The 20664-nt window shown below is 34.7% G+C and overlaps 1 protein-coding gene across 10 annotated transcripts in view; it reads right to left on the bottom strand.

Annotated features, from left to right (window-relative positions):
- NDUFAF2 (NADH:ubiquinone oxidoreductase complex assembly factor 2) overlaps positions 1–20664 on the bottom strand; it is a 197697-nt gene that overhangs the window by 77163 nt on the left and 99870 nt on the right. For 9 of the 10 annotated variants that reach the window (XR_012413688.1, XR_012413687.1, XM_073993491.1 and 6 more), the window contains one exon: positions 6701–6790. Coding sequence is in view for 7 of the 10 variants with exons in the window: in XM_073993491.1 (XP_073849592.1) it covers positions 6701–6790 (90 nt within the window). In the remaining 3 variants the exon portion in view is untranslated. Of the gene's footprint in view, positions 1–6700; positions 6791–7691; positions 7816–20664 lie in introns of all 10 variants that reach the window. The other variant, XM_073993493.1, reaches the window with a different exon arrangement.

Raw genomic sequence — 20664 nt, 5'->3', positions numbered from 1 at the left:
TGGTGAAAGACTGAATGCTAAGGTCAGAAACAATGCAAGAATATCCTCTCTAATCTTTTCTATTCAAGTGTACTGGAGATTCAACCAAATTGCTCTGGAAGTCCAGAGATTCTGCGTTGCAATGTGAGTCGATTTCAGATACTTCTTGAGTCATGAATCATAGAGCATTAGAGATAGATCGAGGCTTAAAGGGTTTGAACTCAGCATTTTAGTTTTACAGATGAAAAATAGGGAGGTAAATCCCTTTGCCAAAACGACCAAGGTAGTAAATGACCATTGCAGAACATGGATGTAATGTAGGTCTTGATGCTAGAACAGGGATAGCACCATCTCGATCTATTATTTTATGAAGCTTACTTTGAAAATTCTTGATGAACTTCTGTGGCCTGAGAAAGACATGTTGAATAATTATGAACAATTATTAATCTTAAAAGCAATAAAAGTGGGTATGATATTTTAAACTGAGATATTAATTATGAACACTGTTAATGATAGACAGGTATGGTCTAATATACCTAAAAAGTAATTTTTACCTAACTCTCTTCTGAGCTTTTAATATTCTGTTTTAATGAGTACATGTGATAAGTAAAGCTTAACTGGATCAGGGCCTTTCTGCCTCTTCCAACTATATTCTGCTTTGCATGTATTTTAGGGTTCTCATAAAAAATGTGTATTACCGTTAACAGGAAACAAGCTTAAACTTACCAAAAACAAGAAAAATAACAAAAATGAAAGATAAATACAACAATCTGAATTATAGAGAGACAAATATGAGAGCCTCTACATAAGAACTACAAATAATGCCATGAATTAAACTTACAAGGTTCACTGAAACTTTGTAACATTGCCCAGTAGTTAGTACTATACTATCTCCCACAGCTGAATCTTTGCCCAAGAATCTTCTATGTTTTCTTTTTTCTTGTGAGACGGGGTCTCACTCTGTCACCCAGGCTGGAGTGCAATGGCACGATCTCAGCTCACTACAATCTCTGTCTCCCAGGCTTAAGCAATCTTTCCACCTCAGCCTCCCGAGTAGCTGGGACTACAAGTATGTGCCACCACACCTGGCTAATTTTTTGTATTTTTGGTAGAGACGGGGTTTCACACGTCATATAGGCTGGTCTAGAACTCCTGGACTCAAGTTACCTGCCTGCCTCAACCTCCCAAATTATAGGCGTGAGCCACTGTACCTGATCGAATCTTCTATATATTTGAAAAAAACTGATCTGGTCTGCTGTTCCACGTCTTTCTTCTTAAAACAGACTATTTTCAGCAAGTCAGCAGACTCCCCAAAATGCCTTTTCCTTAAACATACTTACATAACATACTTTCAATTTGAAATGCATTCATTCAACAAATGTTGATTGAGCTTATATTTACTTAATATAAACTATTGAGCTAGGCCCTGAGAATACAAAAATGAATAAGGTAAGGATTCTTTTCTAAAAAATCTTCTAGTTAGGGTGGAGGATGCAGATAAGTAAACAAGGAACCCCCCATAGTGTGTTAAGTGTCATGATTGGAAGAGGTCCAAAGTAAGATGAAAACAAAAAAAAAAGGAACATCTCACCTATCACTGGGGGTAAGGGGCCAGGTCAGAAAAAGCTTACAAAGGGAATCAATGTCCACTCCAAAACTTGAGTAATAAATAGGAGTTAGCCAAATTATAAATGATGTAGGCAGTATAATATAATATTGAGTAAAAATTTGGAAGCAGATAATTTGGGTTCAAATCTGAGTTCTAGTTGCTATTGATACTTAGGAAGTTACTTAAATCACTCTTCTTCATTAGGAAGAATTAGAAGAGAATTTACACAATTTCTCACTACACATCTACCCATCTACCTGCATATATGCCCAGACTCTTTTTCTGCTATTACTATTGATGACTTTTCCTTTTGTTCAAAGGCCAATTCTTCCACCTGTTTACTAGATCCTGCCTCATCTTGTCTTCTCAAGGACTTCCTCTTTCCTGTAATTTTTCTTTCTGACTGGATGTTTCCCATCACTATTACAAAATTCTCTTCTGTCTTTAAAACAAAAGAAAATATTTATTGACTCCATTTTCCTCTCCAACTACTGCTTCATCATTCTCCTTTTCTTTACAGATAAACTCCTCATAAACACTGCCTATTCTCAGTCTCTCCAAATCCTCCCTTGCTATACTTTTTTTCCTATCATGCATTTGCTCCTACCACTCTACAGAACTATTTTTGTCAGACGTCCCTGTTCTTAAAGCAGAGTTAATTTTCAGTCCTCATTTGATATTTTGATTACTTCTTCCTCCTTGCTATTTGGCTTCTAGTACATGACACGTTTCTTTTTTTCCCCTACTTTACTGGCAGCTCCTTTTTGGTCTCCATTGTCTCTAAACTTTGGAGCAGCCTAAGGGTCACTGTTTGAATTTCCCATTTTGTATTTACACTCATTCTGTGTGTGATCTCTTCAGTCTTATTGCTTTATATACCATTTATTTGCTGACAACTCCCAAATTATATCTCTAGTACAGATATGTCCACTAAATTCGTGGCTCATATACAATTTAACATCTCTACTTGGATGTCTAATAGGCATCTCAAACTTAGCATGTCCAAAATTGATTTCATTTTTCCACCCCTAACTTGCTCCTTTCACCGTCCTGCACACGTCAGTTAACAGCAACTCCTTTTTCCAGGTGAGGACAAAACAGCTTAAGAGTAATTACTGTCTGCTTTCCTCTCATGTTCCATATCCAGTATGTCATCAAATCCTGTTGGTCCTACTTTTACCATAGATCTGGAATGCAACTTCTTCTTTCCACTCCCACTGTTACTCTGGCCCAAGTCACAATTAAACTCTTGCCTAAATTATGACAAGAACTTTCTGACTCCATATTTTGCCTATGTTCCCCTAAGTCTATTTGCAATGCAGCTGCCATAGTGATCCTGTTAAATATACCGCAGAATATATGACTACTCTTTTCAAAACCCTACAATGGCTTCCAGTCTCACTAAGAGTAAAAGCCAGAGTCTTTAAAATGGCCTACAAGGCCCCACAGATAGACAATCCTGTTAACTCTCTAACCTTATCTATTAATTTCTCTCTCCTTCTATCCCAATCACACTGGCTTCCTTGCTGTTCTTTAAACATCTGAGCATGTTCCTGCCTCAGGGCTTTTGTACTTGCTCTCCAGTATTGCTCCTCAGCTAGTTAGCTGCATGACTAGCTCCTTCTGTTTTCATTCGGAAGTCATCGCAGTAAAGTCTTTTCTGAACACTATTTAAAACTGCAAAACGGCTGGGCGCCATGGCTCACACCTGTAATCCCAGCCCTTTGGGAGGCCGAGGCGGGCAGATCATGAAGTCAGGAGATGGAGACCATCCTGGCTAACACAGTGAAACCCCGTCTCTACTAAAAAATACAAAAACACAATTAGTCAGGTGTGGTGGTGGGCACCTGTAGTCCCAGCTACTCGGGAGGCTGAGGCAGGAGAATGGCGTGAACCCGGGAGGCGGAGCTTGCAGTGAGCTGAGATCACGCCACTGCACTCCAGCCTGGGCGACAGAGCGAGGCTCCGTCTCAAAAAACAAAACAAACAAACAAACAAACCAAAAAACTGCAAAACCTTCCCCAACACTCCCTATGCCCTTTCCCTGCTTTATTATCTGGGGCCATTAACATACAATATAGTACGGTTATTTATCCGGTGTATTGTCTTTCTCCCACCTTAGAACATAAGCTCTATGAATGTAGAGGTCCTTAATAGATACCTACTAAATAAATGAAGAAAAAGGGCACATTGTTTAATCTACACTGTGGGAGAATATGCAACATGCAGGTCCCAGTATTCTAATAATTGATAAATATAATATTCATCTGAACCCGAAAATACTTAATTTACTTTTTCATGGTGTTGAGCTATTATTTTTCACATTTAATGTGTACCACCATAAAAATAATTTTTGTTTAGTGTTTGATTGATACATTTGTTTTAAACATGTGTCCCGTGGGAGAGTTATGCCAAATTACTAGATCAGGACAGCCATAAACAGATTAGAACTTCATTCAAACTCTCTGAAAGTCTCAAAGGCTGAAAAATGAATCATTACCTACTCATTTATTTATAACTTATTTCTATAAACATCTTAATTCTATACTATTATTGGAAAAAATGATAAAAACAAACTAACTCTAAGAAGGTGCACGCATTATCCAAGAATTGTAAATGTAGTTTATAACACTGGAGAGTCTGCTAAAATAAGAAAGCTCAATTACCCCTCCTAGAAGTTGCCAATTTATATTTTGTATTTCTTCAAAAAACCTTTGGTATCTACTTATTTTTGTGGTTTTTAAAAATCATAGTTCTAGTATCTTCATAGCTAGTAAGTAGAAATGGAAAAATATTTTTACTGAAATGATGTTTACATTCACATGCTGGCATAAAAGTAACATAATGCCTATAGCTAACACATGTAAGATATCATACTATGCCAACCAAGAAGCAATGAGCCTACTGTTTACCCGTGTATGAAGCTATATAACCCAGGCAAATTAACTAATCTTTTTAGGCCTTACGTACTCCATCTATTAAATGGGTGATATGGTTTGGCTCTGTGTCCCTACTCAAATCTCATTTCTAATTGTAATCCCCACGTGTAGAAGGAGGGACGTGATTAGATCATGGGGGCGGTTTCCCCCATGCTGTTCTTGTGAAGTGAGTGAGTTCTCATGAGATCTGATGGCTTTGTAAGTATTTGGAAGTTCCTCCTTCATTATTGTCTCTCCCGCTGCCACGCAAAGAAGGTGCTTGCCTCCCCTTTGCCTTCTGCCATGATTGTAAGTTTCCTGAGGCCTCCCCAGCCATGCAGAACTGTGAGCCAATTAAGCCTTTTTCCTTTATAAATTACCCAGTTTCAGGTATTTCTTTCTTTTTTTTTTTTTTTTTGAGACGGAGTTTTGCTCTTGTTGCCCAAGCCAGAGTGCAATGGCGCAATCTCAGTTCACTGCAACCTCCACCTCTCAGGTTCAGGCAATTCTCCTGCCTCATCCTCCTGAGTAGCTGGGATTACAGGCCTGTGTCACCACACCTGGCTAATTTTTTGAATTTGTTTTTTTTCTGAGATGGAGTCTCGCTCTGTCACCAGGCTGGAGTGCAGTGACGTGATCTCAGCTCATTGCAACCTCTGCTTCCCAGGTTCAAGTGATTCTCCTGCCTCAGCCTCCCGAGTAGCTGGGACTACAGGCACGTGCCACCATGCCCAGCTAATTTTTGTATTTTTAGTAGAGACAGGGTTTCACCATGTTGGCCAGGATGGTCTTGATCTCTTGACCTCATGATCCGCCTGCCTTGTCCTCTCAAAGTGCTGAGATTACAGACGTGAGCCACCACACCTGGCCTAATTTTTTGTATTTTCAGTAGAAACAGGGTTTCACCATGTTAGCCAGGCTGGTCTCGAACTCCTGACCTCAGATGATCTTCCCGCTTCGGCCTCCCAAAATGCTGGGATTACAGGCGTGAGCCACCACTCCCAGCCTTGGGTATTTCTTTATAGCAGTGTGAAAATGACCTAATACACTGGGTTAATTACAGTGTCTACCTTATGGGATTTTGTGATAATTAAACACAGTGATGGTAAAGTAATGGCATAATATCAGGCATGCAGGTAAATACTTGATATGTGTTAAGCGATATACACAATAAAGGTATTGAGGTTTCAGTTAAGGCTCTTTTAGTTGCACATACCAAAAGCTAACTCAAGCTAGATTTCATGTATTCAATACATACTGATTAAGTACCTACTAGGTGCCTTACGATGTGCCAGGCACTATGCTAGGAACTGGTAAGCAAAAAAACGGAAATACATAACATGGTTATCAGGTGCCATTTTGAACTCAGTCTTGCAGCTGAACTTCACTCAGAGAGAAACTGAACTGGGAACCAGAAAGCTGTTGGAAAACTAGGAAATATTCTGTCTATGTGCTTCTCATTGTGAACTAGTTTCCATTTTCTTCTCAGTAAATCAGCTTTTTCTGCAATATCACCTTTTCTAAAATCAATTAGCTTTTTTATGCAATAAAACTTTGATGGTAGACTGAAGGTGACCACTAACAAGGTACTAAGTTCATATGTTACTGTTAGACCCACACCGAGAGACCAACTGCTGCTGTTTGTCTCCCTTTGATCTTTTATTTTAATTTCAAAGTCTTAGGAAAGAGATCAAGCATCCATCCTTGTCTTAACAGGAGGTCAGTTAACATAGAGTTATTGTGAGTTGAAAAAATACTCCAAATGGTATCTGCAGCAAGTATCATGAATAATTTATAAAAGAAAAAATTAAAAGTTTAAATTACTTTGCAAATTCATGTGTGTAGTGAGTGCCAGAAACAGGATTCAAATCCTAACACTGTGCAAGTGCTGGGTCACTACATGAAAGTGAGTGCCTGCTTAAATTTTGCATCTTAGGATTTTGGCTTGCCTCACCTTAGTGCCAGCTCTACTAATGCTTAATAGTTCTTTTTGCTGTACATGCATCTGCTTACTAAAATTCGGCACCTTTACAACTTCCAAAGAAATGCAATGTTAAAAAAACAGTTTCAAACATTCAGAGACTAAAACTTTTTTGCAAAGAGATACAGTATATAATTATATATGCTCTTATTGAGTTTGTATATTGTTATACAATTTACCTCCCAGGAGATTCCACTAAAAGCAGAAACTTACCTTCCCATTCTGTTGGAATATCCCCTATTTCATAGTCTACTTCTTTTTTATTTGCTCCTTCTACAATTCTCTTCTCTCGAATAGTTTGTCCTACAAGACAAAAGTCATTAATACATTTTTAAACGAACCTATGATACAGTAGTTACTACAATTAATCTTTTAATATTGCATAACCCCTTATATGGTTGAAGAATTAAATTAACAGGAAAAAGAGAATAGATTTCATTTTGAATTAGGCATATTACAAAAGGCAAATTCTAAACTACTGCAAAAATTTATAATTATTTACCACAGCGTACAAAAATTAATGGTAGGCCAGCTGCAGTGGCTCACGCCTGTAATCCCAGCAATTTGGGAGGCCAAGCCAGGGGGATCCCCCGAGCTCAGGAGTTCGAGATCAACCTCGGCAACATGGTGAAACCCCATCTCTACTAAAATACAAAAAATTAGCCAGGCATGGTGGCACACACCTGTAGTCCCAGCTACTCTACTCAGGAGGCTGAAGCACGAGAATTGCTTGAGCCCGGGAGGCAGAGGCTTCAGTGAACCGAGATCGCGCCACTGCACTCCAGCTTGGGCTACAGAGTGAGACTCCATCTCAAAAAATAAATAAATAAATAAATCTAGATTTAATGTACAGAAAAAGAGCAAAAAAATTAATCCTATAGAGCACTAATGGCCAATAAAAAATATTTTAATAATCAACAGCAAGTTCAACTCCTTCTGACTTACATGGATATCTTACAGGTAGCAATGGCTGCTGCAATCACCCAAGAAAATCGATATTCATGGCTGTTACCAAGTATGTAACGAACCACAAGACCTGCAACCACCCTGTCCCTAATACACTGGCAAACCCAAGGGAACCAAGCCATAGGTTGAATTCTGTGGCCCATGTTAATCACTGGCTCTTTAGGGAATTTAAAAGAAGAATAACAAAACTGGTCATTGGTTTGGTTATGGCTATGGTAGACTGAAGGTGAGCACTTACAAGCTTCTAAGTTCATATGTTACTGTTAGAGCCACATTGAGAGACCAACTGCTGCTGTTTTGTCTTCCTTTGATCTTTTATCTTAATTTCAAAGTCTATGGTTCTTCAGATGAGAGATAAATATCTGGAGTGGAATAGCAGCAATGCAGAAACATGAAAGCAGAGAGAACAGTAAAATAAAAGTTGGTGAGAATTCAAGAATGTAATGAGAATGCCTATTGCTTATATCTCTCAATAAAAGTTGATTAGTGCATACTTTAAGTTTATACAGGAGGCATAAAACTATTTGTTATTTTCTTCTGTTTTCAGAAAGTCTTCATTATATCTTTCAAAACAGCTTTGTCAAAATGGTTGCTTCAAAACATGCTTCTTTCTCATTGAAACTTTGAGCCTGGGGAAACCAGGTAGGCTTTCTACTTCCTACTATTTAACAAGTGTGCCTGCCTACTCTGGGGAATGTGAGCTGAGACAGAGAAGTCATCAGTGAGGAATGATAAAGGGAGCAGCATGGCTTAACAGTGATCAGACCAGCCAGGGAGAGAAATTTGGACCTTACAAAATAGTCCTTTCTCTTACCACTCCTAAGCCAGTCTTACACTATGCTAAATATACTGACTTACATAATTAAATAAATCAAACTTGATGCCTACAAATCTCTCTCCTACACTACCTGAGATTCTATTAACTATAAATTCCTTTAAGTGTGGACAGGAAACTCCTGGGAGTGACTGTACAGGAGAAAGAAAGACATAAAAGGAAAGCCTGAGAAGACTCAATGGCTGGTTTTATTTCTTCCATCTTAGTAATATTAAGTGAAAGGCTGGGAGTTCATAGACAACCCATTAACGGCTAATAAACCTTAAGTATGTGGTCAGGAAGTTCTGCATTTCATTATGAGGTCATTTAATTAGGCTGATTTCATCCTAATGCAGAGGTTCCCCAAGTTCTACAAAGAGGAGTTACCTTTTGCTTATCTTATCCAGTAAATTTACAGTAGGATAAAGGACTGATAGTAAAAGTTGTAGGAAGAAGGATTAGGGTACAAGGAGCATACAACAATGACAACTGCATTTCACTCATAGTAGAGGCTCAATATATGTACACATATTTTTACTAAAACGCTATTTACATTCACATATAAATACATCATAACAAATTACTATAAATTTAGTATTTATAATTTAGCATCATTAAAGTATGCTTATATGACAATTTTCAAAATGTGTTAGTCAAATACCTATGTCTTCCAATAGTCCTTATCTAATTACTGAAATGTAAGAATGACTTTTTGGAGTAACAGTTATAGAGAGGAAAACTATTGTCTAAAATAAAAATGCAAATACATGGGATCCTCAAAGTACATGTGTGGTCTATAAGTTTTTAAATGTAATCAATAAAGTTTAGCACATGGGGAGAGGATAGACAGGTCTATAGTTCTCAGTAGCAGTACTAAATGCATATATATTACAGGCATATCTGCAACAAAAAAATTAACTTTCTATTCCTACTCTTAGGTCTATCAACTTCATGTAAGGTCTCCCAAGGATTAAAAAAATCAAAAGTTATACCTATTTGTTTGTGTGTATGCATGTGTGTATGGAAACACAGGAAGAGTAATTAATTAGCTAGTTTAATTTCAGGACAATCACTGAATAAACCTTTGGTTAATAGGTGAAATAAATATTTTTTTTAAAAAGTATACATCTTTTAGTAATATAAAATAAAGCTATTAGCTTATTAAATAAATTCTTTGTAATCAGATACGTTTATTTCCTCAATAAATTACTGTAAAACTACTCCCTTTTTTTGGAATAAATACTACTTGTTCAATTTTTATGAATTGGGAATGGAATTTATGCCTCCCACTGAGTAAGGAATTATGTACAAACTGTACACTTACTTATACTAATATGCTTTCATGCAATATTTGTAAAGACAACTCTATTTATCATAGCAAAAAAATGTCCATCCTAGTGAATAGAGCAAGTTTAAGTACCTGCTCAAGTGTCAAAATTTTAGGATCTAATTTACATTTAAAAATTAACTTGGTAACAAAAACATTTAATACAATATATGTATAGGTTCAATAAGTACTAATACAACAAAAATAATTGACATTGGTGGACTCAATGACTATTATTAAGCAAAAGAGTACATAGTTGTTTTATTTAATACTAAACAATATTATATTTAATTGAAACACAGATTTGAATTCAGGAAGGTAGTAATGGTCAACGATCTATGGATTTAAAGACTGTAGATATAACAGTATATTTTTCTAAACTTTAAAAACTTTAAAGCTGGTTGCTGTTGAGCTAATTGCCCTAGGAGGATGGCAGATTTCCTACTTCTTTGTTTAGAAATATATGGAGGTCATTTAGTTTTTAAGAAAAGAAAGAAAGGAAGGAAGATAAAAAAAATAAAAGGTGAGATCCCGAGGCATATTGTAGATGACAGGGATTTAGGTAAAAGACAGATTTCACCTGTTCTACTGAGCTTCTGGGATAACGTATGAGCATCCTGGACACAGACATGGGAAGGAGCCTCTAGAGCAGAATCCCAAACTTCAGCCTTTCAAGTACCATCTTTGCAATTTTTGCATACTTTAGAGTACTATATCCTAATATTTTTCTTTACAATAATTTGCATTTTTCTTCAATACTTATTTTTACCTTACTCTAAAAAATATTCATGTAATCACTGACTTAATGTGCTAGTTGTGTTTTTTGCTCACCCATAAAAATAGATTTAAAAAATTTAAAGGGTTGTCTCTGTGTCATCTAAAATCATCTTATAGACCACACTTGGGAAACCACACTGCAGACCACATTGGTTTGTAGAGACAGGCCCAGCCACACATACGGTGATACAGGGCATAGAAACCAATATAACCAGTAGGAAATTCCTATGGACAGGGAATGGCTGTTGAATATCGAAGTCTTGGATTATGTTTATCCTTGATTTCAAAAAATCCTGTAATTCACAACAATGTTTTGTTAGGTTTGAAGGAAGAAGGGAGAGGTCCTAGATTTCCAGAAAGAGTCAGGGAAAAGAAAAAAAAAGCACTAATATTTATGGCATGTTTACCATGTGCCAGACATTGAACTAAGTTTTAGCTCTGCATGAGTAATTTCATTTAAGCTTTACAATGCTATGAGGTACTATTATTACTTCATTTTACTAAACAATTTATATATTTCATTTATAAAGAAATTGAGGCTTAAGAGAACTTAAGACATTTACTTGCTAGCAAACAGAAATTAGAATTTGAACATGGGTCTTTTAACTCCAGATCCTAGACACTTAACCACTAAGATATGCTGCCAGACTTTCAGATGACTACAAATGTTACATCTACAAATTGACTACATTTCAGTAGGTAAAATATAAGGGCTAAGCTAAAAGCAAAAGTTACTGCCATTTCTTAAAAGATTAAAAATCACCATTTCTTTCCAAAAAAGAAAAACCACTGCCTTTCATTAAGGCATTTCAGAATGCAGAAAACATATCTTAAATCACTTAACTTAACCCTAGTAATAGATTCATTAAAACTTCGCTGAAGAAAATCTGGAAAATACCAAAAAGTAGAAAAAAATAAAAATGACCTGTAAGCGCGTGACTCAAAATATCGTTATTAACATGTTACTCTGTTCCCTTCAGTCTATTATAACTAATAGATTATAAATACACAAACACATATACATGTGCACATGTATTTATGAGATTAAAATTGTATCTATATCCTTTTCCCTACCACATGGAAAATATGAAGCTTTTCATGTCATTGTTCCATAACTTAAAAAGGAAAATCAATATTCAGTTTCTGAACTTATTCTGACATTCTGAGGAAAAAGAAATTTCTTGTAAAAGTTTGTTAATAACTTTTTTTTGTTCAACTGTGTTTAAAATGTGAACATAAAAGTAAAAAAGATTGCCTTGTTAAGCATAGGCAGTAAAGCAAGTTAAAAAATACTAAAAATGAAAATTTATATCAATTAAAGATATGTATCAGATATGCCATACAAAGGAGGTTGTACAAATTAAGGCAGAACTTCAAGATCAGGAAGAAAGAAAGAGGTAAAGTATAGTGATCCATATGTTCTTTACGTTAACATGTAATAGATTTATTAGTGATATTTTTAAACGAATTAATAAACACTTAAAAATTCGCACTTTATGTATTTAAAATAAATTTCATTGTATATATTTAAGGGATATAACATGATGTTCTGGGATATGAATAGACAGTAAAAAGGTTACTAGAGTGAAGCAAATTAAAATATACATCATCTCACAGTTATCCCTTTTTGTGTGTGGCAAGAGCAACTAAAATCTACTCATTTAGCATGAATCCCACACACAGTACAATTTTATTACCAACAGTCCTCATGAACATTAGATCTCTAGATTTGTTCACCTTACATATCTGCTACTCTGTATCCTTTGACATACGTCTCCCTACTTCTCCCAACCACCCCTTCATGTCCCAGGTAACCACTGTTTTGTTGCTGATCTCTGTATACAATCAGCCCTCTGAATCCATGGGTTCTGCAGTCACAGATTCAATCAACCACCACTGAAAATATATGGGGAAAAAAATGATAAAATAGCAATACAACAATAAAATACAAATTAAAAAATATGGTATAACAACTATTTACATACCGTTTAGACTATATTTGGTGTTATAAGTAATTTAGAGATAATTTAAAGTATACAGAAGTATGTGGATAGGTTATATACAAATACTATGCCATGTTGTATAAGTGAATTGATCATCTGCAGATTTTTCATCAAAATTTTTTGATCAAAAATTAGTTGACCATACATGTTTAGATTGATTTCTAGGCTCTCTATTCTGTTCCACTGATCTACGTGCCTATTTTTATGCCAGTACCATACTGTTTTGATTATTATAGCTCTGTAATAAAATTTTAGATCAGAAACTAAGTGTTTATTAATTTTAAATCAAAGTTGCTTCCAATTTTGTTTTCCTTCCTCAGAATTATTTTTGCTCTTTGAGGTCTTCTAAGATTCTATACAAACTTTAGGATTGTTTTGCTATATCTGTATAGAATGCCATTGGAATTTTGATAGAGATTATGTTACATATGTATACTGATTTGGGTACTATGAACATTCTAACAGTATTAATTCTTCTGATTCATGAGCATGGGATATCCTTCCATTTATCTGGGTCTCCTTTAATTTCTCTCATCAATGTTTTATAGTTTTTGGTGTACAGATTTTTCACCTCCTTGCTTAAATTTATTCCTTAGTATCTTATGTTATTTAATGCTGTCATAAATGGGATGGTTTTTTGATATCTTTTTCAGTTAGGTTGTGTATTAAAATGCTAATTTTTGTATGTTGATTTTTTGTATGCTAATTTTTGTATCCTGTAACTTTGCTGAATTCATTTATTCTAACAGGTTTTTTATTTTTGCTAAAATCTTTAAAATATTTTTATGTATAGGATCATGTTTTCTACAAATACAGATAATTCTGCCTCTTTTCTGATTTGGATGGCTTTTATTTCTTTTTCTTATCTGATTGATCTTGCTAGTACTTCTACGCTGAACAGAAGTGGTAAGAGTGTGTGTCCTTGCCTTGCACCAGATCTTAGTGGAAACATTTTCAGTTTTTCCCCATGGATTATAATGTTAACTGTGTGTTTTTAATAAATGGCTTTTATTACATTGAGAAACTTCCCTTCTATAACTAAACTGTTGAGAATTTTTATCAAGAAAAAATATCAGACTTTGTCGAAAGCTTTTTCTGCAGTAATTCAGATGATCATGTAGTTTTTATCTTTCATTCTGTTGATGTGATGTGTCACATTGATTTCTGTATGTTAAACCAGTCTTGCATGCCAGCAATCTCCCTGCTTGGTCCTGGTGTATACACTTTTTGATGTGTTGTTGGATTTGGTTTGCTAGTATTTTATTGAAGATTTTTGCACCAATCTTCATCAGAAAGATTGGCCTGTAGCTCTTTTGATGTCTTTGTCTGGCTTAGGTATCAAGGTAATGCTGACCTCATAAAATATGTTTAGAAGTATTCTCTGTAGCTCTATTTTTCAGAGGAGTTTAAGAAGTATCAGTATTAATTCTTCTTTGACTGTGTGGTAGAATTCAGCTGTAAAGTCATTTGGTGTTTGGCTTTTCTTTGTTGGGAGGTTTTCTATTACTTCTTTAATGTGTTTATTAGTTATTGGTCTATTCATGCTTTCTATTTCTTCCTGACTAAATCTTGGTAGGTTGTATTTTTCTAGGAATTCATCCATTTCCTCTAGGTTATCCAATTTGATGGCACATACTTGTACATAATAGTCCTGTATGACCTTTTTATTTCTGAGGTATCTCTTATAATTTCATCACTTTCATTTTTTATTTTGTTTGAATTTTTTTTCTTAGACTGGTTAAGAGTTTGTAAATTTTGTTTTTCAAAAAACCAACTCTTTGTTTTATTGATTCTTTCTATGTTTTTTCTTTTGCTCCCTATTTGATTTATTTCTGTTCTTAATTTTATTATTTCTTTCCTTCTGCTTATTTGGGGTTTAGTTTGTTCTTTTTCTGGTTCCTTGAGGTGTAATGTTAGACTATTTATTTGAAATCTTTCTTCTTTTTAACATAGGCATTAATTGCTATAATGTCCCTCTTAGAAATGCATTTGCTGCATCCCATGTTTTGGTATGCTGTGCTGCCACTGTCATTTGTCTTAAGACATTTAAGAAGTTTCTCTTTTGATTTATTCTTTGACCCACTGGTCATTCAGGAACAAACTTTTAAATTTCCACATATTTGTTAATTTTTCAAGGTTCCTCCTGCTACTGATTTATAGTTTCATATAACAGGAGTCTGAAACAATACTAGATATATGGTCAATCTTCTTTTGTGGCCTAACACAAAGTCTGTCCTGAAGAATGTTCTATGCATGTGTGCTACAGCAAAATGTGTATTCTGTTGTTGTTGGATGCAAAGTTCTGAATATGTCTGTTAGTTTCAATTGGTCAAAAGTGCAATTCACGTCCAGTATTTCCTTATGAATTCTCTGTCTGATTACCCGTTTTTGAATGTGCGGTACTAAAGTCTGCTACTATTATAGTATTGCTATCTATTTCTCCCTTAATGTTCATTAATATTTGCTTAATGTATTTAGGTGCTCCAATGTTGGGTACATATAGATTTACAATGGTTATGTCCTCTTCATGAATTGACCCTTTTATCATTAACTAATGACCTTCTTTGTTTCTTGCAATAGTTTTTCACTTGAAGTCTATTTTATTATATGTAAGTATAGCCATGCTTGGTTTCTTTAGATTACCATTAAATGGAATTTCTTCTTCCATTCTTTTACTTTCAGCTTATGTGTGTCCTTAAAGCTGTTGTAGGTCTCTTGTAGGTAACATATAGTTGGATCTTGTTTTTCTTTTTAACTCCATCTAACCATTCTATCACTTTTGATTGGAAAATTTAATCCATTTACATTCAAGTTCATTACTGATAAATAAGTACTTACTACTGTCATTTTGCTATTTGTTTTCTGGTTGTTTTGCAGTTCCTTTGTTCTTTTCTTCCTCTTTTTGCCTATCTTTATGATTTCACAATTTTCTGTAGCTGAGCTTTGATTCATTTCTCTTTATCATTCATGTATCTGCTGGAGTTTTTTGTTTTTTTTTTGTAAGGAAGGACTAGCAGTAATGAATTCCCTTGGCTTTTGCTTCTCTGTAAAAGACTGTTTCTCTTTCATTTCTGAAGAACAGCTTTGTTGGGTATAGTATTCTTAACTGTCAGTTTATTTCTTTGGATATATCTTTGAATATATCTTTCCAGTCTCTCTTGGCCTGCAAGGTTTCTGCTGAGAAATCTGCTGACAGTCTAATGGAGATTCCTTAATATGTGACTTGAGGCTTTTTTCTTGCTTCTTTTACAATTCTGTTTTTGACTTTTGATAGTTTGATGATAATGTGCTTCAAAGAGGATCTCTTTGGGTTCAATCTATTTGGGGAGCTCTGAGCTTCATGGATCTGGATATCCGTATCTCTCCCAAGACTTGACAAGTTTTCTGCGATTACTTCATTAAATAAGCTTTTTGTCCCCTTCTCTGTCTCTTCTCCTCTAAGTGCATTTCTCCCATTGTGCATTTTTTTTTTCTTAATGGTGTCTCATAAGTCTTATAGGCAGTCTTCACTCTTTTTCAATCTTTTTTCTTTTTTCTTTTTTTCTCTGAGTCATTCCAACAGACCTATCTTCAGATTCACAGATATCTTTCTCCTGCTTGATTGATCTAGGCTGCTGTTGGAGCCCACAACTGTATCTTTAAGTTCATTGGTTGCATTCTTCAGCTCCAAGATTTCTGTTTTGTTCATTTTTATGATATCTATCTATATTGAATTTCTCATTCAGATCATAAACTGTTTTCTGTCTTCACTGAATTGCCTATTTGCACTGTCTTGTTTCTTAATGACTTTCCTCAGGTTCATTATTTTGAATTTCTTTTAGATAATTAGTAAACTTCAATTTCTTTGGGGTCAGTTACTGAAGAATTATTTTGTTTCTGTAGTGGTGTCATATTTCCTTGCTTTTCCGTGTTTCTTGTGTATCTGTGTTGATATCTACACATCTGCTGGTACAGTCACCTTTTCCAAACTTTACAGAGTGGTTTCTGTAGGTGAAGACTTTCACATGTAGATGGGACCAAGGATGCCACCAGATAAGTAGAATATGGTGGCTCTGATTCTATGTCACCACAGTGATGTGATGCCATGCAGCATCTTCAGCAGTGACCTATGTTGGTAATAACTTCAGGTGCCTCCATGGTCTAGGCTTCAGGAGTTTGTGCTACTGACTGCAGCAGTGTAGGTTATTAGGGCACAGGCTTTAGGAATCCTCTCATTCTTGTTATCCTCACAGTGGTGAGTCTTAGCTTAGGGGATCTCTCTCAGTGTCAGATCTAACATGGCTCACAGGCGGAAAAGGCAGCACTGGGATCCAGAGCACAGATGCTCAGAGTATCTGGAGAGTTGGGTTCCTCAGCTCAAGGTCTTTCAAAACTACTGTAGCACCTCGGATCTGAGGTATAGGTTCACTCTCAAAGGCATGAGTGAATACAATTCTCTCACTAACCCGTGGTCTACTGCTTTGAGGCACACTAGCATCTTGGGCCCAAGGGGCTGAGATATAGCTATGGTTCTGACCCTTTAGTTTTATTATAAAAAATATCAATACATATTCCATAAACAAAGTACTCTCAATAATTATGAGGAGTCTAAAGGAATTTTGAAACCAAAATATCTGAGCACTATATATACCACTGGGAAAAAAAAAAAACAAAACAGGAATTTATAAAGCCACAGCACTAAACAATATAGATAAATAGATGAATAAATAAAAATTGGAGAGATAAAAGGGCTCCTACTTACCATGATGACGAATAGCAAATGTGGAACAAGTACCAGAATTGGAAAATCATCATTTTCTAACTATCATGACTAATTCTGGTAAAAATTACTAATGGAAAGGGATTTTTTTTATTTAGGGTTCCCTTTCTTCTGCATATAGTGTTCTTACACATTTGAAAGCTGCACAAGATATTATTTAAAGGATGGTTAGAAATAAGATTTCTAATATTACTCCTTACAAACACTGTCCTCCTAGAGTTTCAGTGACCCTGTAGGTGAGTATGACTCTTGAAGGTGTCTTTCACCACCAAAGGCAGCTCTCCTTTCCTGGGTCACTATTCCTTTTTCCTAATCCATTCACACAGGCCAGAAGAGATATTTGGGCAGCCTTTAATCTTTACATTTCAGAGTTTCAGAGCTCATAAAATAAGACATTGGAGGAGGGATTTTCTTCCACTAGTACCAGATCAAAGGTAGAGGGCTATAGAGCTGTAACCCACAAGCATATGTAATCCTTGGTGATAGTTTTCAACCAGTTGTCTACTTCTAGCCTGATATTTTACATTGATGGGGTAGCATGAGGAGAGATGAGTGGAATTTGGAGGTGACTCCAGGGTTGAAAGAGAGGTTCAGCTGAGTGAGGTAACACACTTCTGAGATAGTTGTTCCCTTGTATATAAGCAAGCTTCAGGCTTTTGATGCCTGACAGGAGCCCCTGGGTTGGAGGAATGGTGATCAAATAGGTAGGACAACCAGAATAAGATCCTTATAGTCTGACTGATGTCTGTCCTTTTATAGCAGTGGCAGCAAACAGTACAACCAGGTGATAACTCTAAATCAGTTTGCTGACTAGCGGTGATGTATAAGAGACTGAATTCTGCATACAAAAGGAGGTTTAGAAGTATCAATGCATAATGTATGAAAGTGAGAACTACTGAAAGCCAAGCACCACACTACATATATTAGGTTTGTCGGCTTTCAAACTTTGTTATTCTGAACCATTGCAAATAAAATGAACATAAATTAAGAGCATTAAAATAGGAATTCTTATACTGAAAGCCATTTTTACATATGACTTAAAGCGCAATTTGACTAAAGTTACTCAGATGCAGCATCTATTTAGTAAGAGCTTGCTGTTCACCAAGCAGTGTTTAGGTTCCTTTCATGTTTTATCTTTTATCTTTAAAACAATGTTCTATGGATGAGAAAAAAACAAAAGGCATAGGGTAGTTAACTTACACAAATGTTCACAGCTGATTAAAGTAGTATAGCTAGCATTTGAACCTAAGCATTTCTATGACTCCAAGCATAAGCTCCTTCTGTTTAAGATTTTACAATTAGCATTTATAAAGCTTGCATATAGTATTATTACAGATACCCAATTAAAAACTAACATCTTATTCATGACTATCATAAGCTATTATACCTCACAGTAATTAAAGGAGGCATTCCAACTTAAAAATGTGATGATTCTATAATCTGACATGTCCTACATATACTTATGTGAACATGGAAGACTATCTCCACAGATAATATATTTTAAGCAATTATAGAAGTCTTACAGATAAGCTTTCAGAATTTTTAAGACTGCCAACTAGTTCAATGGATTACCTAAAATCTTATTAGCTTCCTCATATTTACAAGTGTCCTATAAGGAATCTCAAATTGTTCTATCACAGAAAATCCAACATTACATCAAAATGCTTGGTTATTCTGAAATGCTTTACATAATATGATTTAGCCCTTCAGATCTGGAAAGATAAAAGGTCTTAAACTACACCCAGAAAGACGGTAGAACAATTCCAAGTAACTTATTTCCTATATTAGTGAAAATGTCTTGTGGCAAGTTTATAGCACACCAATATTCTGTTTAAACTGGACTTCATTAATGAATTTTTTTAAAGTCACAAATAACATTTCAATCTGAAAATACATAAGAATATCATAATTTTTTAAAAAGATTAACCTATTGTAAATGTGTGTTTGTGCTTTGCACAAGGACAATAAACTCTTATTGACTGTTAATTTTTGAAAGTTCCATGAGAGCATTATTTTCAAACAAAAATTTAAAGTTCTAAAAACATCTGTAATTCAGTCAACAAATATACACTGAATAGTCTATTGCATTAATCTAAGAAGATTTATAATTAAAAGTTAAGTAGGTGTTCTGATTATATTCCCAAATCAAACATGTAAGTCTTAGAAATGCCTTTACTTTATTTACTTCCTTTCCATTTACTGTGGAAATCATACATCAAAAACTGTTTTTAAAAACAAAGAAATAACACTTGAATATTATGTTGAAAAATCATTTATTTTCCAAACTGAAAGGAATTTTTGATCTGCTGAAAAAGCACAGTTACAATTACACCTGATCTACTCTCCAAAAGAAGGTAACCATTCAAACAAAAAATATAAATGATGAATGCATGACTATTTAGTACATGTAATAATGTGCTCACTATGAAGAGCTGAAAGCAGCAGCCATTTCAGGTTTTGATTGATGTGTAGGAATCAACTTTTGAAAGTACTTCATTCACTTAATACATTCTATATTTTTTATAAAGCTAAATTATCTCCAATGTATGAAGTATATTCATAACTGAAAATGTGAACATTTAATAAAATATCAGAAAAATGAATATTAGGTGATTCTGCTATGAATATATCTAAATTATAACATAAGTTAACATGTCTTACTTAAATACACACAAAAAGGAAGGAAAAAAGGCGGGTATGAAACTCTTTTTAGCTAAATTAAATAGGCTTTAAGACATTATACAAGAATTTCAAGTTTTAACAAACCTGTTTTACAATAAGAGGACATTTATGAATGTGATTGGAAATCTTATTTTATAGTGACTCAAGCAAACAAATTCCAATCTAGTACACCCTTAATATAAAAAAATATATAAAAAGAATATTTTCTTTCAAAATTAGTAAATATTCATAGTGTGGCATAAAATAATATAATCAAGTATTTAATTTTCACTTTGAAAATCTAATTTGAACACCTGGGGCTTTCAGTATACAGGTAAAAAGAGAAATGGAAGGAAATAATTAAAAATTAATGCAAATATTACTAGAATTTAGAGATTTATAAAATTATAGTATGTGCAAAGCTTGGGCCAAGCCCAAACTTTATTTTCAGATTTGAAATGTAGCAGATGCAGTTGATTATATGATTGATTTCTAGACCCAAATGGTTTCATAGAAATCAAGTACTTGGTCATTAATCACAGACCATAAAAGAGTCAAAGACAGTACTGTTATCTACTGTTACTGATTCACAGAATATGTAGCAGTTTTAAATATGAATAATTCGATAAAAATAAATAGAGTGCATTTTGTGGTACATCAGTTCTCAATTTTAAAAAATTATATTTATTAATCCATGAAATTACTAATACCCTTCATTAATCTATTTAATTTAGCCACCAGGCACCACCGATCATTAATAAATAGAAACATATTCTGATATAGAAGGAGACCATATAATCATCTGATGAAATGTGATAGTTATCAAGTTAACAGGAACTACACTAGTATTTGTGAACCAGATCCCCAAGT

Source organism: Macaca fascicularis, chromosome 6 (genome assembly GCF_037993035.2).
Source record: "Macaca fascicularis isolate 582-1 chromosome 6, T2T-MFA8v1.1".
Classification (NCBI taxonomy): Eukaryota; Metazoa; Chordata; class Mammalia; order Primates; family Cercopithecidae; genus Macaca; species Macaca fascicularis.
The sequence above is the reverse complement of the archived record's forward strand: the minus strand, read 5'-3'. Positions and strand labels throughout refer to the sequence as shown.